This window comes from Chelonoidis abingdonii, chromosome 3 (assembly GCF_003597395.2).
Source record: "Chelonoidis abingdonii isolate Lonesome George chromosome 3, CheloAbing_2.0, whole genome shotgun sequence".
Taxonomy (NCBI): Eukaryota; Metazoa; Chordata; order Testudines; family Testudinidae; genus Chelonoidis; species Chelonoidis abingdonii.
This window is the reverse complement of record NC_133771.1, coordinates 197606455-197626037: the sequence shown is the minus strand read 5'-3', so window position 1 is coordinate 197626037 and position 19583 is coordinate 197606455. Positions and strand designations below refer to the sequence as shown.

The following is a 19583-nucleotide window of genomic DNA, read 5'->3' as shown; positions in this document are numbered from 1 at the left end:
AAAATATAAATTCAAGTGAGACATTTTGTGATAGGGTTTATTTTATGTATTTCTATTTGAAGTTCTTCTACAAAAAAGAAAGCTTCTGTTTTGTATTCTAATCCTAATTACCAAGAAAGGATTCTTGTAATAACAGATAGATAATTGTACCTGGTTTTTTGTATACTTCCTCTTCATCCCCCACTTCATCCTCAGTGACCTCTGAGCCAGTGGTATACTCCTCCTCTTCTGATAGCAATGACTGTTGTTTCTAAGGAACAGGAATAAAGTACCACAAAAGGTCACTTTATCTTCTCAAACTCTACAGGTTTTCCGTAACATTAAGTTTTTTGTTGCAGTTAAACAAGGCTGAGTGCCAGCTATTTTTCTTAAACTAGTTTCCAGACTTTTTTTTAGCTAATAGACAAGTTTCACATATTTCCAAGAGATGCCAACAGCATATTGTTACATTTGCAGGTTTCCTTGCCTACGTGTTTTACATGTACGGGGTTCTGACCTTAGTCTAGAAGTCAGGGAGAACAGCAACAATCCAAGCTGCTCTGCTCTGGGGTGAGCATTCTTGGTGTGAGGCTGCTCAATAGATGGAGGGTTGTGTCGGATAAGTTGCACAGGCCTGTGCCCAGAGAGGTGATTCAAAATCAGCATGTTTGAAGGTCATCATAGAGGCAAATGGCAGAATGTACCCACACTCTTCATTTCATTAGGTTATATTATCCTCTCTGTATTTTGGGTAGTGCAATCAAAGCCCTTTGGGTAGTGCCTTCTTTACTATGTTTGTACAGCGCCCAGCACAGCTTAGCCCCAATTGCTACTGTGAGACAAATTAGTAAGTGAGATGCAATGTTGTTTTCACTAATGTGTGTACACACATGCACCACACATGAAGAGGTACTCATCAAGCACCACACACTATGCTCCTGTATGGAGCTATATACATTTGTTTTTAAATGTTGGGCCAGATCCTCAGCTCTAAGACAGACTCTTGCATTAATGCAGCAATACAAAGGGGCCCCAAAATTAGCTGAATCAGATTCCAATCAATTCTCCTAGCGCATATCCAACTCTGTGCCATCTCCTTTACATATCCCAGCACAGGTAACATTCTGGGGTGTGACTGGATCATTGTTGCTTTCTGGCTTGGCAGCAGTGCAGGATTGAGCTCATCAGCCTATATTTCCAAGAATGACTAGTGATCCTGGGTACGCCATCTGATGCACTTTAAAAAGCCCTGCTTTTTGGAGGGTGGGTGCTCAGTACTTTCTGAAAAATCAGGCCCCTATAAAGGGGTCTCAAGTGGGGCACCCAAGTCATTAGTCATTTTTGAAAGTTTAGGCCATTGTCCTCAGCACAATGCAGTGTGGAAGACTGATGTTTGCTTGTTATTTATCAAGTAATTTAAAATGAGAAAATTTAATTATTTTAAAATTAGTCCATAACAAACCCTGCTCCACTGTGGAATAAAAGAAGATATATATTGTTTTCCTTTTTTAAAAGAGTACTCTTATTGTAGTTAGCAAGTTTGCTGTAGGATCTTATTTTGGAACATAAATCTCAGAGTCCTATTAAATTAAGTATGCTAGCCCCAGCACTTTCAAACTGTGAATCCCCTGTCTATGACAATGACTAGCAAAGGAAACTCAGCAACAATAGGAACGAAGAAAATTTACAGCACTACAGCCGCCTAAAGATTTCATTGTAATATTTGAAAAAAAATTAAGATTTTTAAACAAGATATTGATTATCTTAATGTTTAACCTCCAGATCTGCTACACTTAAAGCAATTACTGTAGCATCTCCACTATACAGTGTTTAGAGCTCATACTGAAATATGAGTTATTCTATAATTTTAAAATTAAAGCAGAAATAGGAAAAATGGGAGTGACATCAAGGTTATTTGTTAACATAAAAGAGCAACAAACATTTTAAACATTAAAATTTTAAGTAGGATTAACTAGGTATTTTACTAACCAGCTGTAGAGTCCAGTTTTTCAGAGAAAGAAACTAGAAACAAAAAGGCAGAGAAGTGGTCAAGTTAATATACACTGTGAAACAAAGTAAGAGACTCAAATGGATTTATAAAAAACTATGAGTATATGTTCTAGTAAACTACATCCTGGATTCTACAAGGAGTTGTTCACATTTAACTTTATATATGTGAGTAGCCCCACTTAAATTTTACTCAGGTGTGTAAAGTTAAGCCTGTGCATAAAATCTGAATTAGTATTCAATTAAATGTAGACATAGTAAAATTAAAAGTCTTAGGTATATCCCCTTAGAATTTGCTTGAATACCTAAAGCTATGTAGCCAGTAATAAACACATATTATGGTAGCAACAACCTGAGTTAACCACAGGATTCTGTCTAGGCCAGCATTTGCAAACATTTGTTCCAGTACACATTTGTGGTTTTCTCTAGGCTGAGTCTTACTACTACTGGCAGTTCGAGGCCAACTGTCTGGAACTTCTGTGTTATTCAGAAGTCACGAATTTTTGCAGTGCATGACTGCAGAGGTTCTCTTTATACCACGGTTAGCATTATTAATGATCCATCCCAACTTGGCTTAAAGTGCACCGGTGTAATGTTGGAATTGATTCATTGCTAGGAAAGAGCTGCGTTTTGTATTACTAGGAGAAATAATTTAGTTTATCAACAGAAGAATGGACCAATGACCTTGATATCTGTTTTCCCTTGGAAAAGGCTGTTTACACAATAAGATGCTTTTCTGGGGACTTATGAAAATACACAAGTCCTATATGGGGGTTTTAACATGTACCATTGGCACTGAAGTACTCAGTAGCTTACAAAATATCAGGCCGTATGCTTTGTGACAAGCACAATTAGGAGGAGGAGGTTAGGATGGTAATTATGTTTTATAAAAGTATTGTATCTGTTTTAAATGTTATGCTTAATATGGGTCTTTTACAAATCTTTGATGTTCAATACAATTTCCAGTAAACATAAATAAAAACAAAAAAATACAGGTACACCAAACAGGGAAAGGAAGTCTAAAGCTAAGAGGCCTTAATTGTGAATGCCTTGCCAGCAGCCCCACCTCACTTAATAATACATACCTGTAGATCTCCAAGCACATTATAAAGTTTAAAGTGAGGGGCTTCAACCTGAGGAACTCTTCTGATCTCAAATGTGGCATAACGAGACATGGCAGCCTCAAGTACCCAGATTTCAATTCACTTAGCGTTATACATACCACTTTGAGCACACTGAGGAGAAGACAGCACTTGCGTAACAGGTTCTCTACATGATTCACTTCTTATTAAGAGGATTGTGGAGTTCCTAACTAGCTTCAGTTTCTGAATGGTCTCTGTGGTGTAGATATGTGGGCATTAATTGATTTTTAACAGCTTTTGTTTAAAAATAAAAAAAACAACCTGCCTGCTCCTCACTAAACCCACATTTTGGCCCTAAATTAGCGGGTAACGTCCCCGAAACCTAGGTTTTAGATTAACTAGGTTAGGGTTTGTTTTTTTGTTAGTTATTTTTAAGATAGTAGTAGGTCTTGATTAGATACGTTTTCTAAGCATCCACTACAGTCATTGACAGAGACAGAAAACAACAAAACAAAAGCAGCAATTACTCACAGCATTGATTTCTCCAGTTTTTGGGCCCCACGGTGTATTTGGTTCTAACAGCACATCACATTCAATCCCTCTCTCATCACACAGCCCAATCCCAGAATCACTATAAGGAAGAAATGTTCATGAAGTATAAGACAATGATAGTTTTTCTATTTCACAAAGCTTAGAATCTGACCTTTTTTCCTCCCCACTGTGCTATGGATAATCTGCAGAACAGCTACATGGCTAGTGTTTTGAGAAGTACCTATATGAAAATATGAATAGAGGCAAGATTGAACTGTTATGAAGATAGAATTGTTTCAAGCATCTGCTTGAAATGCGACAGATAATATTTCTGTTCCTTGTCCCAATTTCTTATTAAAATACTGGAAATATATTAGTCAAGTTTTAAAAATTTCACTACATGGTCTGTTTAGAAGAGGGGAAAAAAATCAAATGTAAATTTACTCTAGTGCTAATGTCAAATGTTAAGTAATTTCAGTAGCTTTAATTCAATTTTCTCACCTATTCTGATCTTTAGAAAAAGGAACAACAACAACATCTCTATGCTGAAGCAGATCATTCAATATTTTAGTAGTTTGATATGGCAGAGTATCCCCACCTTCACCTCCAGCTGGTAGACCGATCACATGATCCCGCACTTTACAGCCCTGTCATGAGAGAGAGAGACTAAGATGTACTGGCTTACAACAAAAACTCCTTTCACCAAGTATTGCATTGAGGGATTCCATATTCTAACTTGGAACTTTCACAGTCCTCAGCACTAGGCATCTTCCACAGGACACAGAGCTACATACAACTCATTGTGTTTTTCAGCTGATGGGCCTGACCCTACTCCAAGTAAAGTTAAATGGGAACTTCATTTTTAAATTCCCTGAGAAGCAGAACTTGGTCCAAGAGGATAGTTTCTTTTGTGCTTACTGGCCCATTCTTTAGAGAATACCCTTTCACATCCAATTTCAGCATTAAGTATCTCTGGGTCAAACCACAGCCTGGTTTATGTGGTGGCAAATGGCATAAAGGACATAGGTCCCCCCTTACTCCAACCACCTGAATCACAGGTAGCAGTGCAGGAAGGGAAAGCAGCTCTGGAGAGCCTCCACATCCCCCACCCCACATGCAGGTGTGGGGAGAGACTTAGCTCCCCAACATACCTGCAGGGAACATATGATACACTGTGAATAGACTCAGCACAATGTGCTCCCCCAGAGCAGCAGAGAAGCCAGAAGCCCTGCAAGGAGTCAATCTCCCTCCTGGGCTGCTGCCCCTGACTTCAGGGAGGAGCTTTACATCACGATCCAGCTCTATGCTGAGTCATTGCTAAAAGTGTAACATTAAAGTAGTACCTTTGGAAGTGAAGTAGGATCAAATCGAAGAATTTTTTGGTTACAGCAGGGATATATTCCAGTGCCAGATGTACCTAATGCGCTTGCCACACCAGGATAAAGAACTGGCTGTGTGTGGTACTGGCAGTGAGAAAATTCAGTACATAGGAAAGACTATATAAAAAAAGAGATGACAGGAAATAATATTTTGTTTAGTCACATGTTGCCTGTCAAAGTCAGCATTTTGGAGTACATTAGGTATACATCAATTATTTACTTCTCACAGAAAGCTACGAGTCTCATATTCAAATCTGGTCAGACATTAGTCCTAATTTAGTCACACTGTTTTCATTTAAAATTCAGATATTCCGGTACAAGTTCATTTCTCATTTTTTTCTCTGGCTACCTGAACTGTATCAGGCCAGGGCACAAACGAGTTTAAAAAGTTAAAGCAACAGCTGCTTTGTAGTTTTCATAACAAATCCCATTATGTTTCCCACTCTAGAAGCGATGGAGAAAAAAAAAGGCTTATTGGTCTCAAAATTGGTAGATTAAATTTGGGGAAGAGGAAGGTATTTTTCTACCAAAATGAGGCCATCTGGAAAAAGAATTCTTAATTATGAGTTAAAGCACAACCCCTCTCCATCCACCCACAAAATTATTGTGTTGGTTTTGTTCCCATGCTGCCACAAAACAAGTGAGTGAAAACAAGAATACCCACTTGATTACATCTTGAACAACTCAGCCAATTGATAATCCCCCAGAGGCGCCAGTACACATCTCGCAAAGATTTTAATTTCTCATAAAGACTGATCAAGTACTCATGGACTTCCCAAGTTTTATCTCTGTAATAAAAGGTGCATAGTCAGGCTGCACATTATATTGTGAAGAAATTTTAGTCCTATATTTGTATCAATGAAGTTTGCAGAGAAAAAGCAAGGTGGAGGTAGGAGAAAAACAACACACCTTCACAGAAGAGCTACCATAGCAAGAACATGTTGTAGGACAATCAGCATTAAATTCAGACATCATGCAGCATCCCAACCTATTACCTAGCGCCAAGGGCTTTCACTACACTTATGTTAATACAAGAACAATTTCAGGACACTGCAATTCAGAGACAGACACCTCAAGCTATGAAAGTCATAAGAACTAGAAATGATGGAAAACTATCAAGTTAGTGCAAGAGCTGTCTGATGGTTAGTAACAAAGAAAGAGTGACAGTGTCTGTGGATTTCTTGCTCTCTGGGCTACTGAAGATCTTCCTTGGTATCTAGTGGCAGGGAGGAATTGTATCATTCAAATGTTTGGAGGACATAGGGAGTAGAAGAAATCAAACACACAAAGGTTGAGGGATATCTTAACTCCTTTGCCATTAGCCTCTGCTGCTGTGGAACACGTCCATGTTATTTTAAATACTGTCATTTCATTCCACTCTCTGCACTTCAGATGGCAATGGAACTTGTTCCCAGGACAGTACTGGAAGTGCATTTGTTGCTACATACCAGGGCACAATAGGCAGCAATGAAATGGTTTCGTAAAGATTGTAAAGTTAGAAGACTTCTTGATAAATGTTTACTTTGAGACTTTTTTTTTTTTTAAAAAGTTTTTAAACTATATTTGACTTAACTAGACTATACACTGTTCTAGAGAGAAAGAGAGAGACTGACTCTCTTTTAAAACCCAAAAGAGAGTATTTAGCAGTGAGGCAATCTGGTCTGTGAAAGATACAATACTTTTTTTTCCACCTTCACCCACTAACTTCATCCTGCCTTGGTTAGATTGTAAAATCTTGAGGGCAGAGGTGAACTTTTACTCTGTATTTGTACAAAGGCAAACATAATGGGTATTGACACTTAGTGTCACCTCCACACCCATTTTTGTGCAATTGTGCTGCTACGGACATGCTAACATAAGAAGTACCATTAGTCACCATTAAGCTTAATTTGTCCTTTCTTACACTTAAGCTAACTGTGCCTAGGAAGGCAGCCATAAAACAATACAAAGTAAATGCTCAGAAGCAATAAAAGAGGACAGGATTAACTTTAAGAGGCTGTACATTTATATTATATATATATATATATACACACACACACACACACACACACACTAGGAGTTATGTGGCATCAACATACATACATAAGAATGTAACTAAGGTAACATAAGGAAGGTATTTAAAATTGGCTAATACACAATATTCTTAGAATGTCAGGATAAGGCTATGTCCCAGCTGCCACTTTAGAGAGTGCAAGATGGAACCTGCTTCACTGCTCTAGTCATCAGTAAAATGGTCCTTTGGATAGAAACCTCTCCCTGTTATTGAAATAACTGACAGGAGATAATATTCAGTTAATGCATATTATTTTGAGGGCTGACACCGAACGGCTATTAGGCTGATTTTAGTCCATCAGATCTGATGAAAAATGATGGAAATTAAATTAGCAACAGTAAGGGAACTAGAGTATGCCAGCCCTCATTAAGCAGAGGCAGGGAAATCCAGCCATACAGGACTGTGCCTGAACTAAAACAAAAACCAAGTAAATACTTGTGGTGAGGAACTAGCCATATAACAAAGTTTGGAAAGCCTCACTGACAAAAACAAAACAAAAATAAACCACCTTAACCAGTGAAGTTTATTTTTATTTGTTCTGAAACTGGTTGAGTATTTGATTTGACATCTTCAGATCCGAGACACAGTCAGTCCAGACTCTATAGTTCAGAGTGTGGAACCATTACTCTAACAACTCATTTTGAAATGTAGCCTTTCATTCCATTTCTCTTTGGCTCAACACATTTTCAAGTCCTTAGGATGATTAAGCACTTAGCTCTGAATATTTTTTATTTAAAACGTTTAACCCAGCAAAAACTCCCAGTCAATTCAGTTGAGGTCTTGTTGGATTAACAATGATACTGTGGAATAAATTTCCAAGTACAACATAAACTCAAACTTTAAGGTCTAAAGAGAACATCATAATCTAGTCTGACCTTCTCCACAATGCAGGCCACAGAACCTCACCCACCGACCCACTCTTGAAATAGAGCCTTAATCTCTGGCTGAGTTACTGAATTCCTCAAATCATGGTTTAAACTTTAAAGACAAAGTTACAGAGAATTCACAATTTACACTAGTTTAAATCTGCAAGTGACCTGTGCCCCAGGCTGCAGAGGAAGGTGAAAACCCCCCAGGTCTTTGCCAATCTAACCTGCAAAAAATTGCTTCCTGACCCCAAATATGTGGACCACTTCTACACATGCTCAGAGTCTATGACCCACTGGGCAGATACCTGGGAAAGAATTCTCTATAGTAACTCAGATCCTTCCCCATCTAGTATCCTGTCTCTGGCTGTTGGGGATTTTTGCGACTGGCAGGTGCCGATGGGCCACATGCCATTAGACAGTCCCATCATACCATCCCCTCCATAAATTTATCAAGCTCAGTCTTGAAGACAGTTAGGTGTGTCCCGTCCACCCTCCCCTGCCCCTGCTGCCCTTGGAAGGCTGTTCCAGAACTTCACTCCTCTGATGGTTAGAAACTTTCACCTAATTTGAGTTGAAACTTGTTGATGGCCAGTTTATTTCCATTTGTTCATGTGTCCATACTGGCGCTTAACTTAAATACCAAGGAGGGAGAAGAGTTCTCGCTCCAATTTATTTATAGAGAGCAATCATCTCCCCATTGCCTTCTTTTGGTAAGACTAAACAAGTCACGCTCTTAGAGTTTCCTCTCATATGGTAGGTTTTCCATTCCTCGGATCATTCTAGTAGCCCTTCTCTGAACTTGTTCCAGTTTGGATTCATCCTTCTTAAACATGGGAAACCAGAATTGCACACAGTATTCCAGATGAGATCTCACCAGTGCCTTGTAGAATGGTACTAACACTTTCCTCTCTCTACTGGAAATACCTCACCTGATGCCTCCTAAGACTGCATGAGCCTTTTTCACTGCAGCATTACATTAACAGTTCATAGCCATCCTGTGGTCAACCAATACCCTCAGATTTCTCTCTTCCTCTGTCACTTCCAACTGTTAAGTCCTCCACTTACAGCAAAAGTTCTTGTTATTAATCCCTAAATGCATGACTTCGCACTTTGCACTATTAATTTTCATCCCATTTCTATTACTCCAGTTTACAAGGTCATCCAGATCTTCTTGTATATTCTGGCCCTCCTCCATATTGGCTATACTTCCCAACTTTGTGTCATCTGCAAATTTTATTAGCACACACTCGCTTCTTGTGCCAAGATCAGTAATAAAAATATTGAATACGATTGGTCCCAAGACTGATCCCTGAAGATCTCCACTAGTAATCTCCCTCCAGCCTGACAGTTCACATTTCAGTATGGCCTGTTGTCTTTAACCAGTTCCTTTTCCACCTTTCAATTCTTGTATTAATCTTCATCTTTTCCAATTTAATTAATAATTTCCCATGTGGAACTATATCAAATGCCTTACTGAAATCCAGGAAGATTAGATCTACTGCATTGCCTTTGTCTAAAAAAATCAGTTATCTAAAAGAAGGAGACCAGGTTGATCTGGCACGATTTATCTTTTGGAAAAACCCTGTTGTATTTTGATCCCAATTACCATTCACCTCTATGTCCTTAACTACCTTCTCTAAGAATTTGTTCCAACCCATTGCATACAATTGAGGTCAAACTAACATCACAACCTTCCATTTGTGTGAGCCTAAGAAAGGCAACAAGAATAAAAAAAAGTTGTTCAGGTGATCAGTGGGTATATACTACAGTTTATAAATTTTATATTGGATGGAGTACAGTAGAACCTCAGTGTCACGAACACCAGACTTACAAACTGACTGGTCAACCACACACCTCATTTGGAACTGAAAGAACACAATCAGGTAGCATCAGAGAGACACTCCCCTAGCAAAAAAAAAAATAGCAAAAAAAAAAAAAAAAGGCAAATACAGTACAGTACTGTGTTAAAGTACTAAACTAACAGAAGAGGAAAGCAGTGTTTTTCTTCTGCATAGTAAAGATTCAAATCTGTATTGAGTCAATGTTCAGCTGTAAACTTTTTAAAAGAACAACCCCAACCTTTTGTTCAAAGTTACAAACATTTCAGAGTTACAAACAACCTCCATTCCAGAGGTGTTCATAACTTTGAGATTCTACTGTACTTGTTAACCTTCTAAATACATAGTATTTGTAAACATATTCAATAGGATACATATATAGAGAACAAGTTATGTTTTCTATGCATGAAGCACCTTTTATGAACATAAATAATATTTCCATGTTGATCTATGTTGATTTTTCCTGGAACACAAGAGACTCTTCTTTCTGTTTCTTTAGTTAAAAGCTTCTTACATAAACAGCATCTACAAAAAAGTGAAACATAAAATGAAATACAACAGTATGAGTGGCACTTTGGAATGCATATGTAACCTACATAAATGGAGTAGAAACAAAGTAAGAAAAGAACATTACTACACCTGTACAATGTTGCTGCATTTCCCCGAGAATCTGGATTCTGAAACTCTGGATCAAACAGTCTCTCAATCTTCTTGCAGAAAAGTTTACTGTTGATAACAAACACTATTTATAAAAATTTGCTCACAACTAAACTTTGCTTTGTTTGCAGTTAATCAATAACTACATTCTGCTACTTTAAATGAGACGTTTAAAGACATTAGTTTCAAGATTTGACTTTTGTGAAAGTTATACAATTTTCCTGTAAGAAATACAATGTGGAAAACTTGTTTCCAGTGTGGACATCTGCCACCTTTATATACATTTGGCTGTAGAAGTCTTGGGCTGGCATTTTTAAAATGGCCAAAAAGGACCTAATCCTACACCCACTGAGTTAATTGCAACAGTCTTGCCTTTATAAACATATTTAAGCCTTTTATTTCAGTAAACCAAGCATTATGATTCTTGGTACCTATTCTGGACTATTAAATTTCCACCTTCCCTGCCAACGCTTAGCCCTCCCATTTCTTTGTTGAGTCCTGTAAAGAGATTACTAGCTTCTCCTTTTCAAGAATAAAACAGACATGTAACTTGTTACTATCTTGCCCCATTGATAGGTGGATGGGACACCAAGTTTTTCCTCCACAATTTCTAAATCTATTGAAGCTAAATCAAGATCATTTCAACTATCGAAAAAAGAACTAACCTCTCAACTTTGCTTGCTACTGATAACATTTTGTTTTTATTTATTTTTATAAAATAAAAAAATACCTGTATAAAGCTCTAGGTGTCCTAACCCAAAACCTGCAGCAACATTAAAAAAAGTGTTATTCAAAAAGGAGCTCTGCTAGCCTGCTATCTATAAAAAGAGCTCCTTTCCACCCTGTCATTCTGGAAAAGCACACTCAGCCCTCTCAAAAAAAAAAAAAAAAACTCTACTGAACCCACATATTAGCTCATCATCAGTCACCATGCCATCACCAGTTAATCTCTCTCTGATGGATTTGGAATTGTTGCCCTCAACCCATTTTCCAAATAAACCTTGACACTCTATGATCTACACTACATGCTGTGATTCCCCTATTCATGTATACATACTTGTACTAGTTCTCATTAAAGTAACATGAATATAATAGCAGTGTAGCTGTGATAACATGGATAGTGGCAGCAGAGGCACAGCTTTCCTGTGCCAAACACATACCCACCTGAAGCTGGAGGGTACACAATCAGAGAAATAACACATCTAGCTTGCAGTGTAGATGCAGTCTAAGTTTCATAAGTACTGTTTTCACAATGTGAAGCATTTTGGTGCTTTTCCAAAATGTTACCTCTAGACTCTATTTCAAGTAAAGTAAAGTTTCATATACTTCTTTACTTCTTGGGTGTTTGGAGCAAGAATCTGTTCTCCCCTAGTTTGAATCCTACTTCCCTAACAATTCCTTTCTGATATGTGGTGGAATCTTTACTTCTTCCTTTTGTTGTGTCTCAAGGCTTTTTCCTTGGCACTTTTGTCCTTTATCTTTTCTCACTGACAGCGGAAGAAACATATACCAATTTAGGTATCATTTATATGCAGATGACACACAACTCTACATCTCAATCAGCTAACTAGCATATTATATTGGTGAAAGTCACAACAGAACCTGACATATCTCAAAAAGCAAGGTCTTTATGAGCACTACCTCTGTGGGCCTGAGGGCCTGTCAGCACTAGTAAAAGCGATTTTAGATACACAATTTCACTACGTGAATAATGAGACTGATCGAATATCTAAAATCGATTTACTCACCCGTCTTCACCGCACGGGATTGACGTCCGCGGCTCGCCATGTTGATTCCGGAACTCCGTTGGGGTTGGTGGAGTTCCGGAATTGATATAAGCGTGCTCAGGGATCGATATATCCCGTCTAGATTAGACGCGATATCTCGATCCCCGAGCAATCAATTTTAACGCGCCGATACGGCGTGTAGTCTAGACGTGGCCTTAGACAATCAGCTTTTACCTTGACTATAAGCTTTCTACTACTGAACGTTTCAAAGATCACACTCGCTCTATACCTCTGGACTTTCCACTATTACTCTCCTTAACTTTAATCCTAATGCCAGTAATTCTTGACAATTAAAATGCTTTCCTACCTCATCTTCCTCATCTGCAAGTCTGACTATTACAACAATTAGTCTTTATCTTGATCATAGCTCAGCTGAAATCCTTATACATGTTTTTAATTGTATTCCACTCTATTTTAGCACCATCTTTCATATCCATATGAAATTCCAACTCTAAAACTTCAGGGATTCCAGAATACTGAAACAAAACTATTCATTCTCCAGGAACTAGGAACACACTACTCCCAACATCAGTTGTCGTCAGTGGCTCCTTACCCATCTCTCAGTCCAAAATATCCATTTTCAAAGCTCACTCTAACCCTCTTTCTTCATAGCCACCTACTATCCCATCCACTCAATTGTCTCCTAATCTTGGACTCTTCATGAGTTTTCACATTTGGAGAGTTGCCCTTTCACTTGTTGGCTCCTATTTAGAACTTCTTACTTTCTCTTTAAATTTTGTCTTATTCTTGAGCCATTTAATGATATTGTGTATTAAGACATTTTAAAAAAATATAAATGGCTAACATCACACTAATTCTTTAACAAGTCTTAACTTTTCTGACAAAATATCTAAAAAGGAACAGGAGTCTGTAGTAGAAGGTCAATAGTGATTATTAATATTAAACTGAAGAAGAAAAACGTTACCTCTTAAATTTATCTTTTTTGTCCTTCACATCTTCCACTTCATTGTGTGTGAAAAGATCAGCTATACGCTTAAGGAGGTCACCGCTGACACAGTTCATATTGCATGGGGTGGCTATGATAGCACTCATGTTTTTGTGGCAATAATGAATACATTTTTCTACCTAGGAAGGAAAGGAGATACTACGAACACCAAAATTAACGATACACAAACCCATATCTCAGAAGACCTATTACTTAGAAGCAGGATTCAGGACTTTGTTAGAATTAATGGTGTTTAGCAAAAACTGGTTCAGTTCAACTCTAAAAATACAATGTAATGGCTCAGAAAGCAAGACACATTTGTTATATACATGGCTTAAATGTAACTCTGAACTACTGCCATCCTGAAGGGTCTTCGATTCTGACTACTACCTCAAATCATCTTCAGAAAGTGCCACCTCCACTGTGTTCATGATCCAGAACTAGAGGCCATTTTTGTAGCTTTAACATTATATACAGCATTGCACCCACAAAATTTAGCTTTACTAGTGAACTTTAATATTTAGCATGAACTGCTAAAAAATAATGACAGTTGTGACAGCAAGAAGATGCAGTACATTAAATTCTAAGTTCCTTCCTTAACTTGGCTGCACAGTGTCAGTCTTTACTATTAAACAATTGGAAAAAGAAAAATCAAATAGATACCTCACTGGTCTGTCCATTTACATGATGAACTATAAATAAGACAAGCTCTTTATATGAATTAAGCTAGTACTTTATAGCTCTTATATAAATTAAGTATAGCTTATGGAAGCAAAAACAAGGAAAAACTGCATATCTATACAAAAAATATCATTAAGCAATCCTTTCTTCTCATTATATGCACTTATCTCCAATTAAAGTGAATGGGCCTTAAATATGCTGACTGATGGAGAACTGCACTCCAGAGAGAAGTGGCACTTAGTATAAAACAGTGGTTCTCAGCCAGAGATGTGTGTACCTCAGAGGTATGCAGAGGTTTTCCAGGAGGTACATCAACTCATCTAGATATTTGCCTAGTTTTACAACAGGCTACAGAAAAAGGACTAGCAAAGTCATTATAAACTAAAAGTTCATATGACGACTTGTTTATACTGCTCTGTATGCCATATTACTGAAATGTAAATACAATATTTATAGTAAATTGGATTTATTTTATTATATGATAAAAATAAGTAAGCAAGCAATTTTTCAATAATAGAATGCTGTGACACTTGTGTTTTTATGTCTGATTTTGTAAGCAAGTAGTTTTTAAGTGAGGTGAAACTTGGGGGTACACAGGACAAATCAGACTCGTGAAAAGGGCACAGTAGCCTGGAAAGGGTGACAGCCACTGGTGTAAAACACTGAAAATGTGGAGACTTTATGTTTTCTTTAAGATAGTGGTCAAAAGTCAGATGCTGCCATTAGCTCACACAATGAAGATAGCTATTATTTAGATTAATAACTATTCATTTGGAGGTACATCCTGGCTCCCCTAATCACATTCAGTAGTACTTTACTCTGCAAGCAGCCCCACTGAAATCAGTGAGACTGTGCAATTATTAAATTACTACTTTTCATGAGCAAGGTGGCAGAATCTGATCTTAAGATTGTAAACTCTTTGGGACACGAACTATTTTCCCTCTCTGTTTTATACAGCTATAAGTACACTGTCAAAGCTTAGCAAATAAGCTATATGGTTTATGCCAACCATTTGGTAGTAAACTGTGTTACTATGGCATGGAATTTCTCATCTCTTGTTATACTCACTAAGGAATCCATCTTCAGAAACTCAGAAGAAATAAGAATCGAAATAACATTTCCTGGTTCTAAAAGAGAAACAGCAGAACACGGTGAGAAGATTAAGATTAATTTACTCCTTTGATAAATTGAGAATACCGTAACAGACTCAATGCCTCTTTAAAGGAGGGTATTGTTTTACTAAACAAGTTCTTATCATTCCACTTTTCAACATGTGTCATACCTCTGATCGTTGGAAACAGAATTTCTCCCATCTATACAGGCAACCCCAAACAAAGTTAACACATGATCCCAGCAATAATCATTTTCTTAGTACAGACAGGTCTTTATTTCCTGTCCATACATCAATTCAAACAAACAGTTAACCAGAGCATTTTAACTGATCAAACACTATTCCAGATAAGCCATTTTTTAACAGTTTGGCTGCTCAGCACATATGCTAAAGCTAGTTAATGTTATTTTGCTGGAGCAGGGACTGATCCAGTGCCCATTCAGTGCTCCCAAATAAGAGTTTTTCCAATTGATATCAAGAGGATTTAGATCTGGACTGGACTGATTTTAATCTGCAAGCTGGAAACCTTAGTTTAAATCTATTTTAATCGTGTTTTATATTTACACTTTTAAGTTATTTTCCTAAAGACTGATTCTCATTGATTGGTACACATTAAAACATGATAATTTGCAACTAAATATATCCTATACACTAAATCTGCTATTTATGATATCCTGGTTAGCAAAAATAGATATCATGTATCTATGCACATTTATTTAAAAAGCAATAATATAGTTTAAAGCTTGACAAGTTAAAAATAAGTCATCCAGTAAAAGGTTATTTGGATGGAAATTCAAATCAATTAGAAATGCATAAAACAATCATTTAAACGTTTTTATTAAATACAACTACCTTCAATGTGTTGCATATATAAGAAAAAAGATCAAAACATGTTTTGGATTCAAAACTTTATTAAAGAAAGGAAGCAATATCTGTAGTTAGTGAATGGAAGTGACTGTCTGATCACTGTCGTTCAAGGTTTTAGAAGTAGAAGAGCTTATTCTCACACCTAGTTTTTATTCATAGATTCAAAAGAGGAAAACAAGCTTTCCTGCTTCAGCCACAAACATATTCTGTTCAATATTTTTTGTATTTAATTTAAATGATTGTAATGGATATTGTAATAAGTTTAGGCCTTAACATAGGCAGTCAATTTCAAATTTAATTTTAAAACAGTTTAAAAATAAAAAAAGCGCATTTTTACATTTAAATAAATTCCTGATTTTTTTTAAAATGTATTTTATTCCATCCTTGGATGGGCTTATCTAACCCATTTAAGCTACCGAAAGACCATCTCATTGACTTTAATAGAAGTAGAATCTGATTCAAAATTTTACCCTTGTACTTAATTTTGAAAGGATTTAAGCAACTTGGGGCCTCACAATGACAGTCAATGGGATTCTGGCTCCTGTCAATGCCAGGCTCTTAAGTCACTTAAATGCTTTTCAAAATTTTGCCCCACAAACTACCAAGACGATGATAGAATTGCTCCTTTATACTGCATTTACAATGAAGTTTTTAGGAAAGTCTCCAAATGCTGCTGTAGCAACAGTGGGAATGCTACTGTAGATTGGCCACTTGTCCTTATAACAGTGATATAATCCTGTTCAGAGTGGGTCTAGATTACCTTGGTAAAGATACCAGCTGTCAACATAGATTAGTGCTTTCACCACTGTAACCACCAGACGAATATATTTCCCTAAAATTATCAGTAGCAGCAAGACCAGGGACTTTCTATAATGGCCAGGGAAACTGTTTTAGCACATTTCCAACAAACCAGTGTTTCTGGCCCTAGCAGACTAGACCTAGGAGGCTGGAGTTGAATTAAGGAAGGATATTATCTTCGAGACAATTTTGCACATACGCTTTTAGTCTGAAACACAGATCAGATAAAGCAGATAATGAATCTGCAGCAAATGAACAACAGAATATTTTTTACCTAAAGTGGGTATTTCATACACTTTATATTCCTTAGTGTTCCTTTTAACATATCTTATCAACCAGTCAAAGATGTGAACGTCACAGTGAACTGAAATGTCCACTTCTTCCCAGCGCTGGGCATCCACAGACAGATATTCAGCAAAGTACTTCATTTCAGAAATCAAAAGATCTCGAGGACAAACAAAATCTTCCTTCAAATTTTTTGCTTCGTCACAAACGTGGATCACCATATTTGGCCTTGATTTAAACACAAAACAACAGAAAAAGGAAAGTTATTACAACTTAGGACCAGAAACCAATAAAAAAGTCAGTGTTGATTCATGGAGATTTTACCCCTACACTACATGATTCGTCAGAACCTAAGTTTTTGTAAAATTTTATCTTGCAAGATAAACAAAACTTCACATTCATCTTCCCTCTCACCCATTCATGTTATTCAATGGCAAGCTATGTGCCCTGGGATGCATGATCAAAATTTTATTCACAGGAAAAAGTGTAGAGGCTAAACCACACATTGGAACATTCACTGAGCTATATCATTGTTCACAGTTGAGTTACTGTGCAGGGAGTTGGTGCACTGTAGATTCACATCCTGGCTTGCAGTGTAGACAAGACCTAAGAGAGTGGGAGTGAGGATTTCTGGGTGCTATTCCCAGGTTTGCCTCTGGCTCACTGTGTGATCTTGGCAAATTACTTATGTTCTCTGTTCTCCTTCATTTTATGAAAGTATAGATCTATTTGCCTAGCTCACCAGGGTGCTGACATGGTTAATTAGTATGTGTAATTTTATAGAATCTTCCGTCTGAAGAACTTAAAATACTTTACAGTGTACCAATATTATCTGCTTCTCAACAGGAGGTTCAAGTTCAGAATACATCAATAAAATATCAGCTTCCATGGAGACAGCAGTACAAGTCATAGGTCTAAAATAAGTGCCCTTGACAAGTAGGTCTACAAACTTTTGGAAATTAATATGCATTGGTACAATACATAATTTAAATATCTAGCAAAAATATACAAGGTATTCTAACTCATCACTGCAGGGATTTTTTTTAAAAAGACCTACAGGTAAAAAACACAACATATTTAGATAATTTAATTATTTTAGGCTAGTGACCGTCTCTCACAATAATTAGCAGTATTCACATGGGAGTAACTGCTCACTGTGACACAGAGGCTCCTAGGCAAAAGGTTACCTGTTCTTTGCAAATAACTCTCACCTCAGACCTGACAAAACTCAGTACACCAAACATGTCTTACAGGATATTTATCCATAAAGAGGAACATGTAACTTGTCAAGATTCATAATCATTGCAAGATGGGTAATATTTAAGAAATAACTTATTTATACCTAAAGTGTGCTTTATGGACTTGGAGTAAAAATTAGTCACCTGAGAATAATGTATCTTGGCGATGACCCATTCAGGCAGAAGGGAGTTGCGTGTGCATGCTTCCCTTTCTCTCCCTCTCCTTCTCTCTCTCTCACACACACACACTTTCAAACTCACCTCCCAATAAACATTTATGTTGTTGTTGTTACTTCTTGGTACTTCCTGCAATGCGCACACATTCTCTGTAATTGTATTCTTTCAAAGTGCTGTTATTTTATTTTTTGACTGGTCTATGCATTTCATAATTTTATTTCTCTCTCATACTTAAATTTAATTATTTGAGTAGTGAGTTCTAAAAATGCCTAACCTGTCCTGGCTGGATCAATATTGGTGCACATAAAATTCATTCTGCACATGGATGGAAAAAATTAGAGGGAACGTTGTTAGCTCATCCTGTTTAGCCAGGGTCACTTGTTTAGCCTTCCTCAATTTCAAGACTTTCAATGGAAAGTCATCAGAGACAACTGCAAACAATTGAAACACTGTAAAATAGGAACATTACAACAAGACGGATTCACTCTGTCTATGAACAGAAACAAAAAATTGTTTCACTACAGTACAGATGAGGGAGATGTTCTCTGGTTACATCTTGAGGAACAAGGTTTCTCATGAAAAACTGAATCCTGTGAAACCAGCCAGCTCTGCAACAGACTGAACGTTGTGGGGAAAACCTACTTCATTAGCTAGGAAATGTAACTATTATTAAGTGAAGATTCACATTTTATGATTTTGTTTTGTATTGTAACTAGGGCTGTCAAGTGATTTAAAAAAAATAAACTGTGATAAAAAAAAAAAAAAAAAAGAGATATACCTATGTCATAGAACTGGAAGGGACCCTGAAAGGTCATTGAGTCCAGCCCTCTGCCTTTACTAGCAGGACCAAGTACTGATTTTGCCCCAGATTCCTAAATGGCCCCCTCAAGGACTGAACTCACAATCCTGGGTTTATCAGGCCAATGCTCAAACCACTGAGCTATCCTTTCCCCCTTAATTACACTGTTAAACATTAATAGAATACCATTTAAATATTTTTGGATATTTTCTACATTTTCAAATATATTGATTTCAATTACAACACAGAATACAAAGTGTACAGTGCTCACTTTACATTTATTTTTTATTACAAAATATTTGCACTGTAAAAAGTATCTTTCAATTCACCTAATACAAGTACTGTAGTGCAACCACATTATCATGAAAGTTGAACTTACAAATGTAGAATTATGTTTTTTTAATGCAGTTTGTTTTGTACAATGTAAAATTTTAGATGCTGCAAGTCCACTCAGTCCTACTTCTTGTTCAGCCAATAGCTCAGATGAACAAGTTTGTTT

General features: G+C 37.0%; 1 protein-coding gene across 2 annotated transcripts in view; it reads right to left on the bottom strand.

Moving 5' to 3' along the window:
• The window catches only part of SANBR (SANT and BTB domain regulator of CSR), a 46820-nt gene that overhangs the window by 8357 nt on the left and 18880 nt on the right, over nt 1-19583 (bottom strand). For both annotated transcript variants that reach the window (XM_032766738.2, XM_032766742.2), the window contains exons 5-15: nt 16860-17098; nt 14878-14936; nt 13108-13268; nt 10378-10464; nt 10153-10263; nt 5643-5766; nt 4943-5095; nt 4101-4246; nt 3600-3699; nt 1969-2001; nt 151-250 (exon numbers count right to left, since the gene is read on the bottom strand). In XM_032766738.2, coding sequence (XP_032622629.1) covers nt 151-250; nt 1969-2001; nt 3600-3699; nt 4101-4246; nt 4943-5095; nt 5643-5766; nt 10153-10263; nt 10378-10464; nt 13108-13268; nt 14878-14936; nt 16860-17098 — 1313 coding nt within the window. The remainder of the gene's footprint in view (nt 1-150; nt 251-1968; nt 2002-3599; nt 3700-4100; nt 4247-4942; nt 5096-5642; nt 5767-10152; nt 10264-10377; nt 10465-13107; nt 13269-14877; nt 14937-16859; nt 17099-19583) is intronic.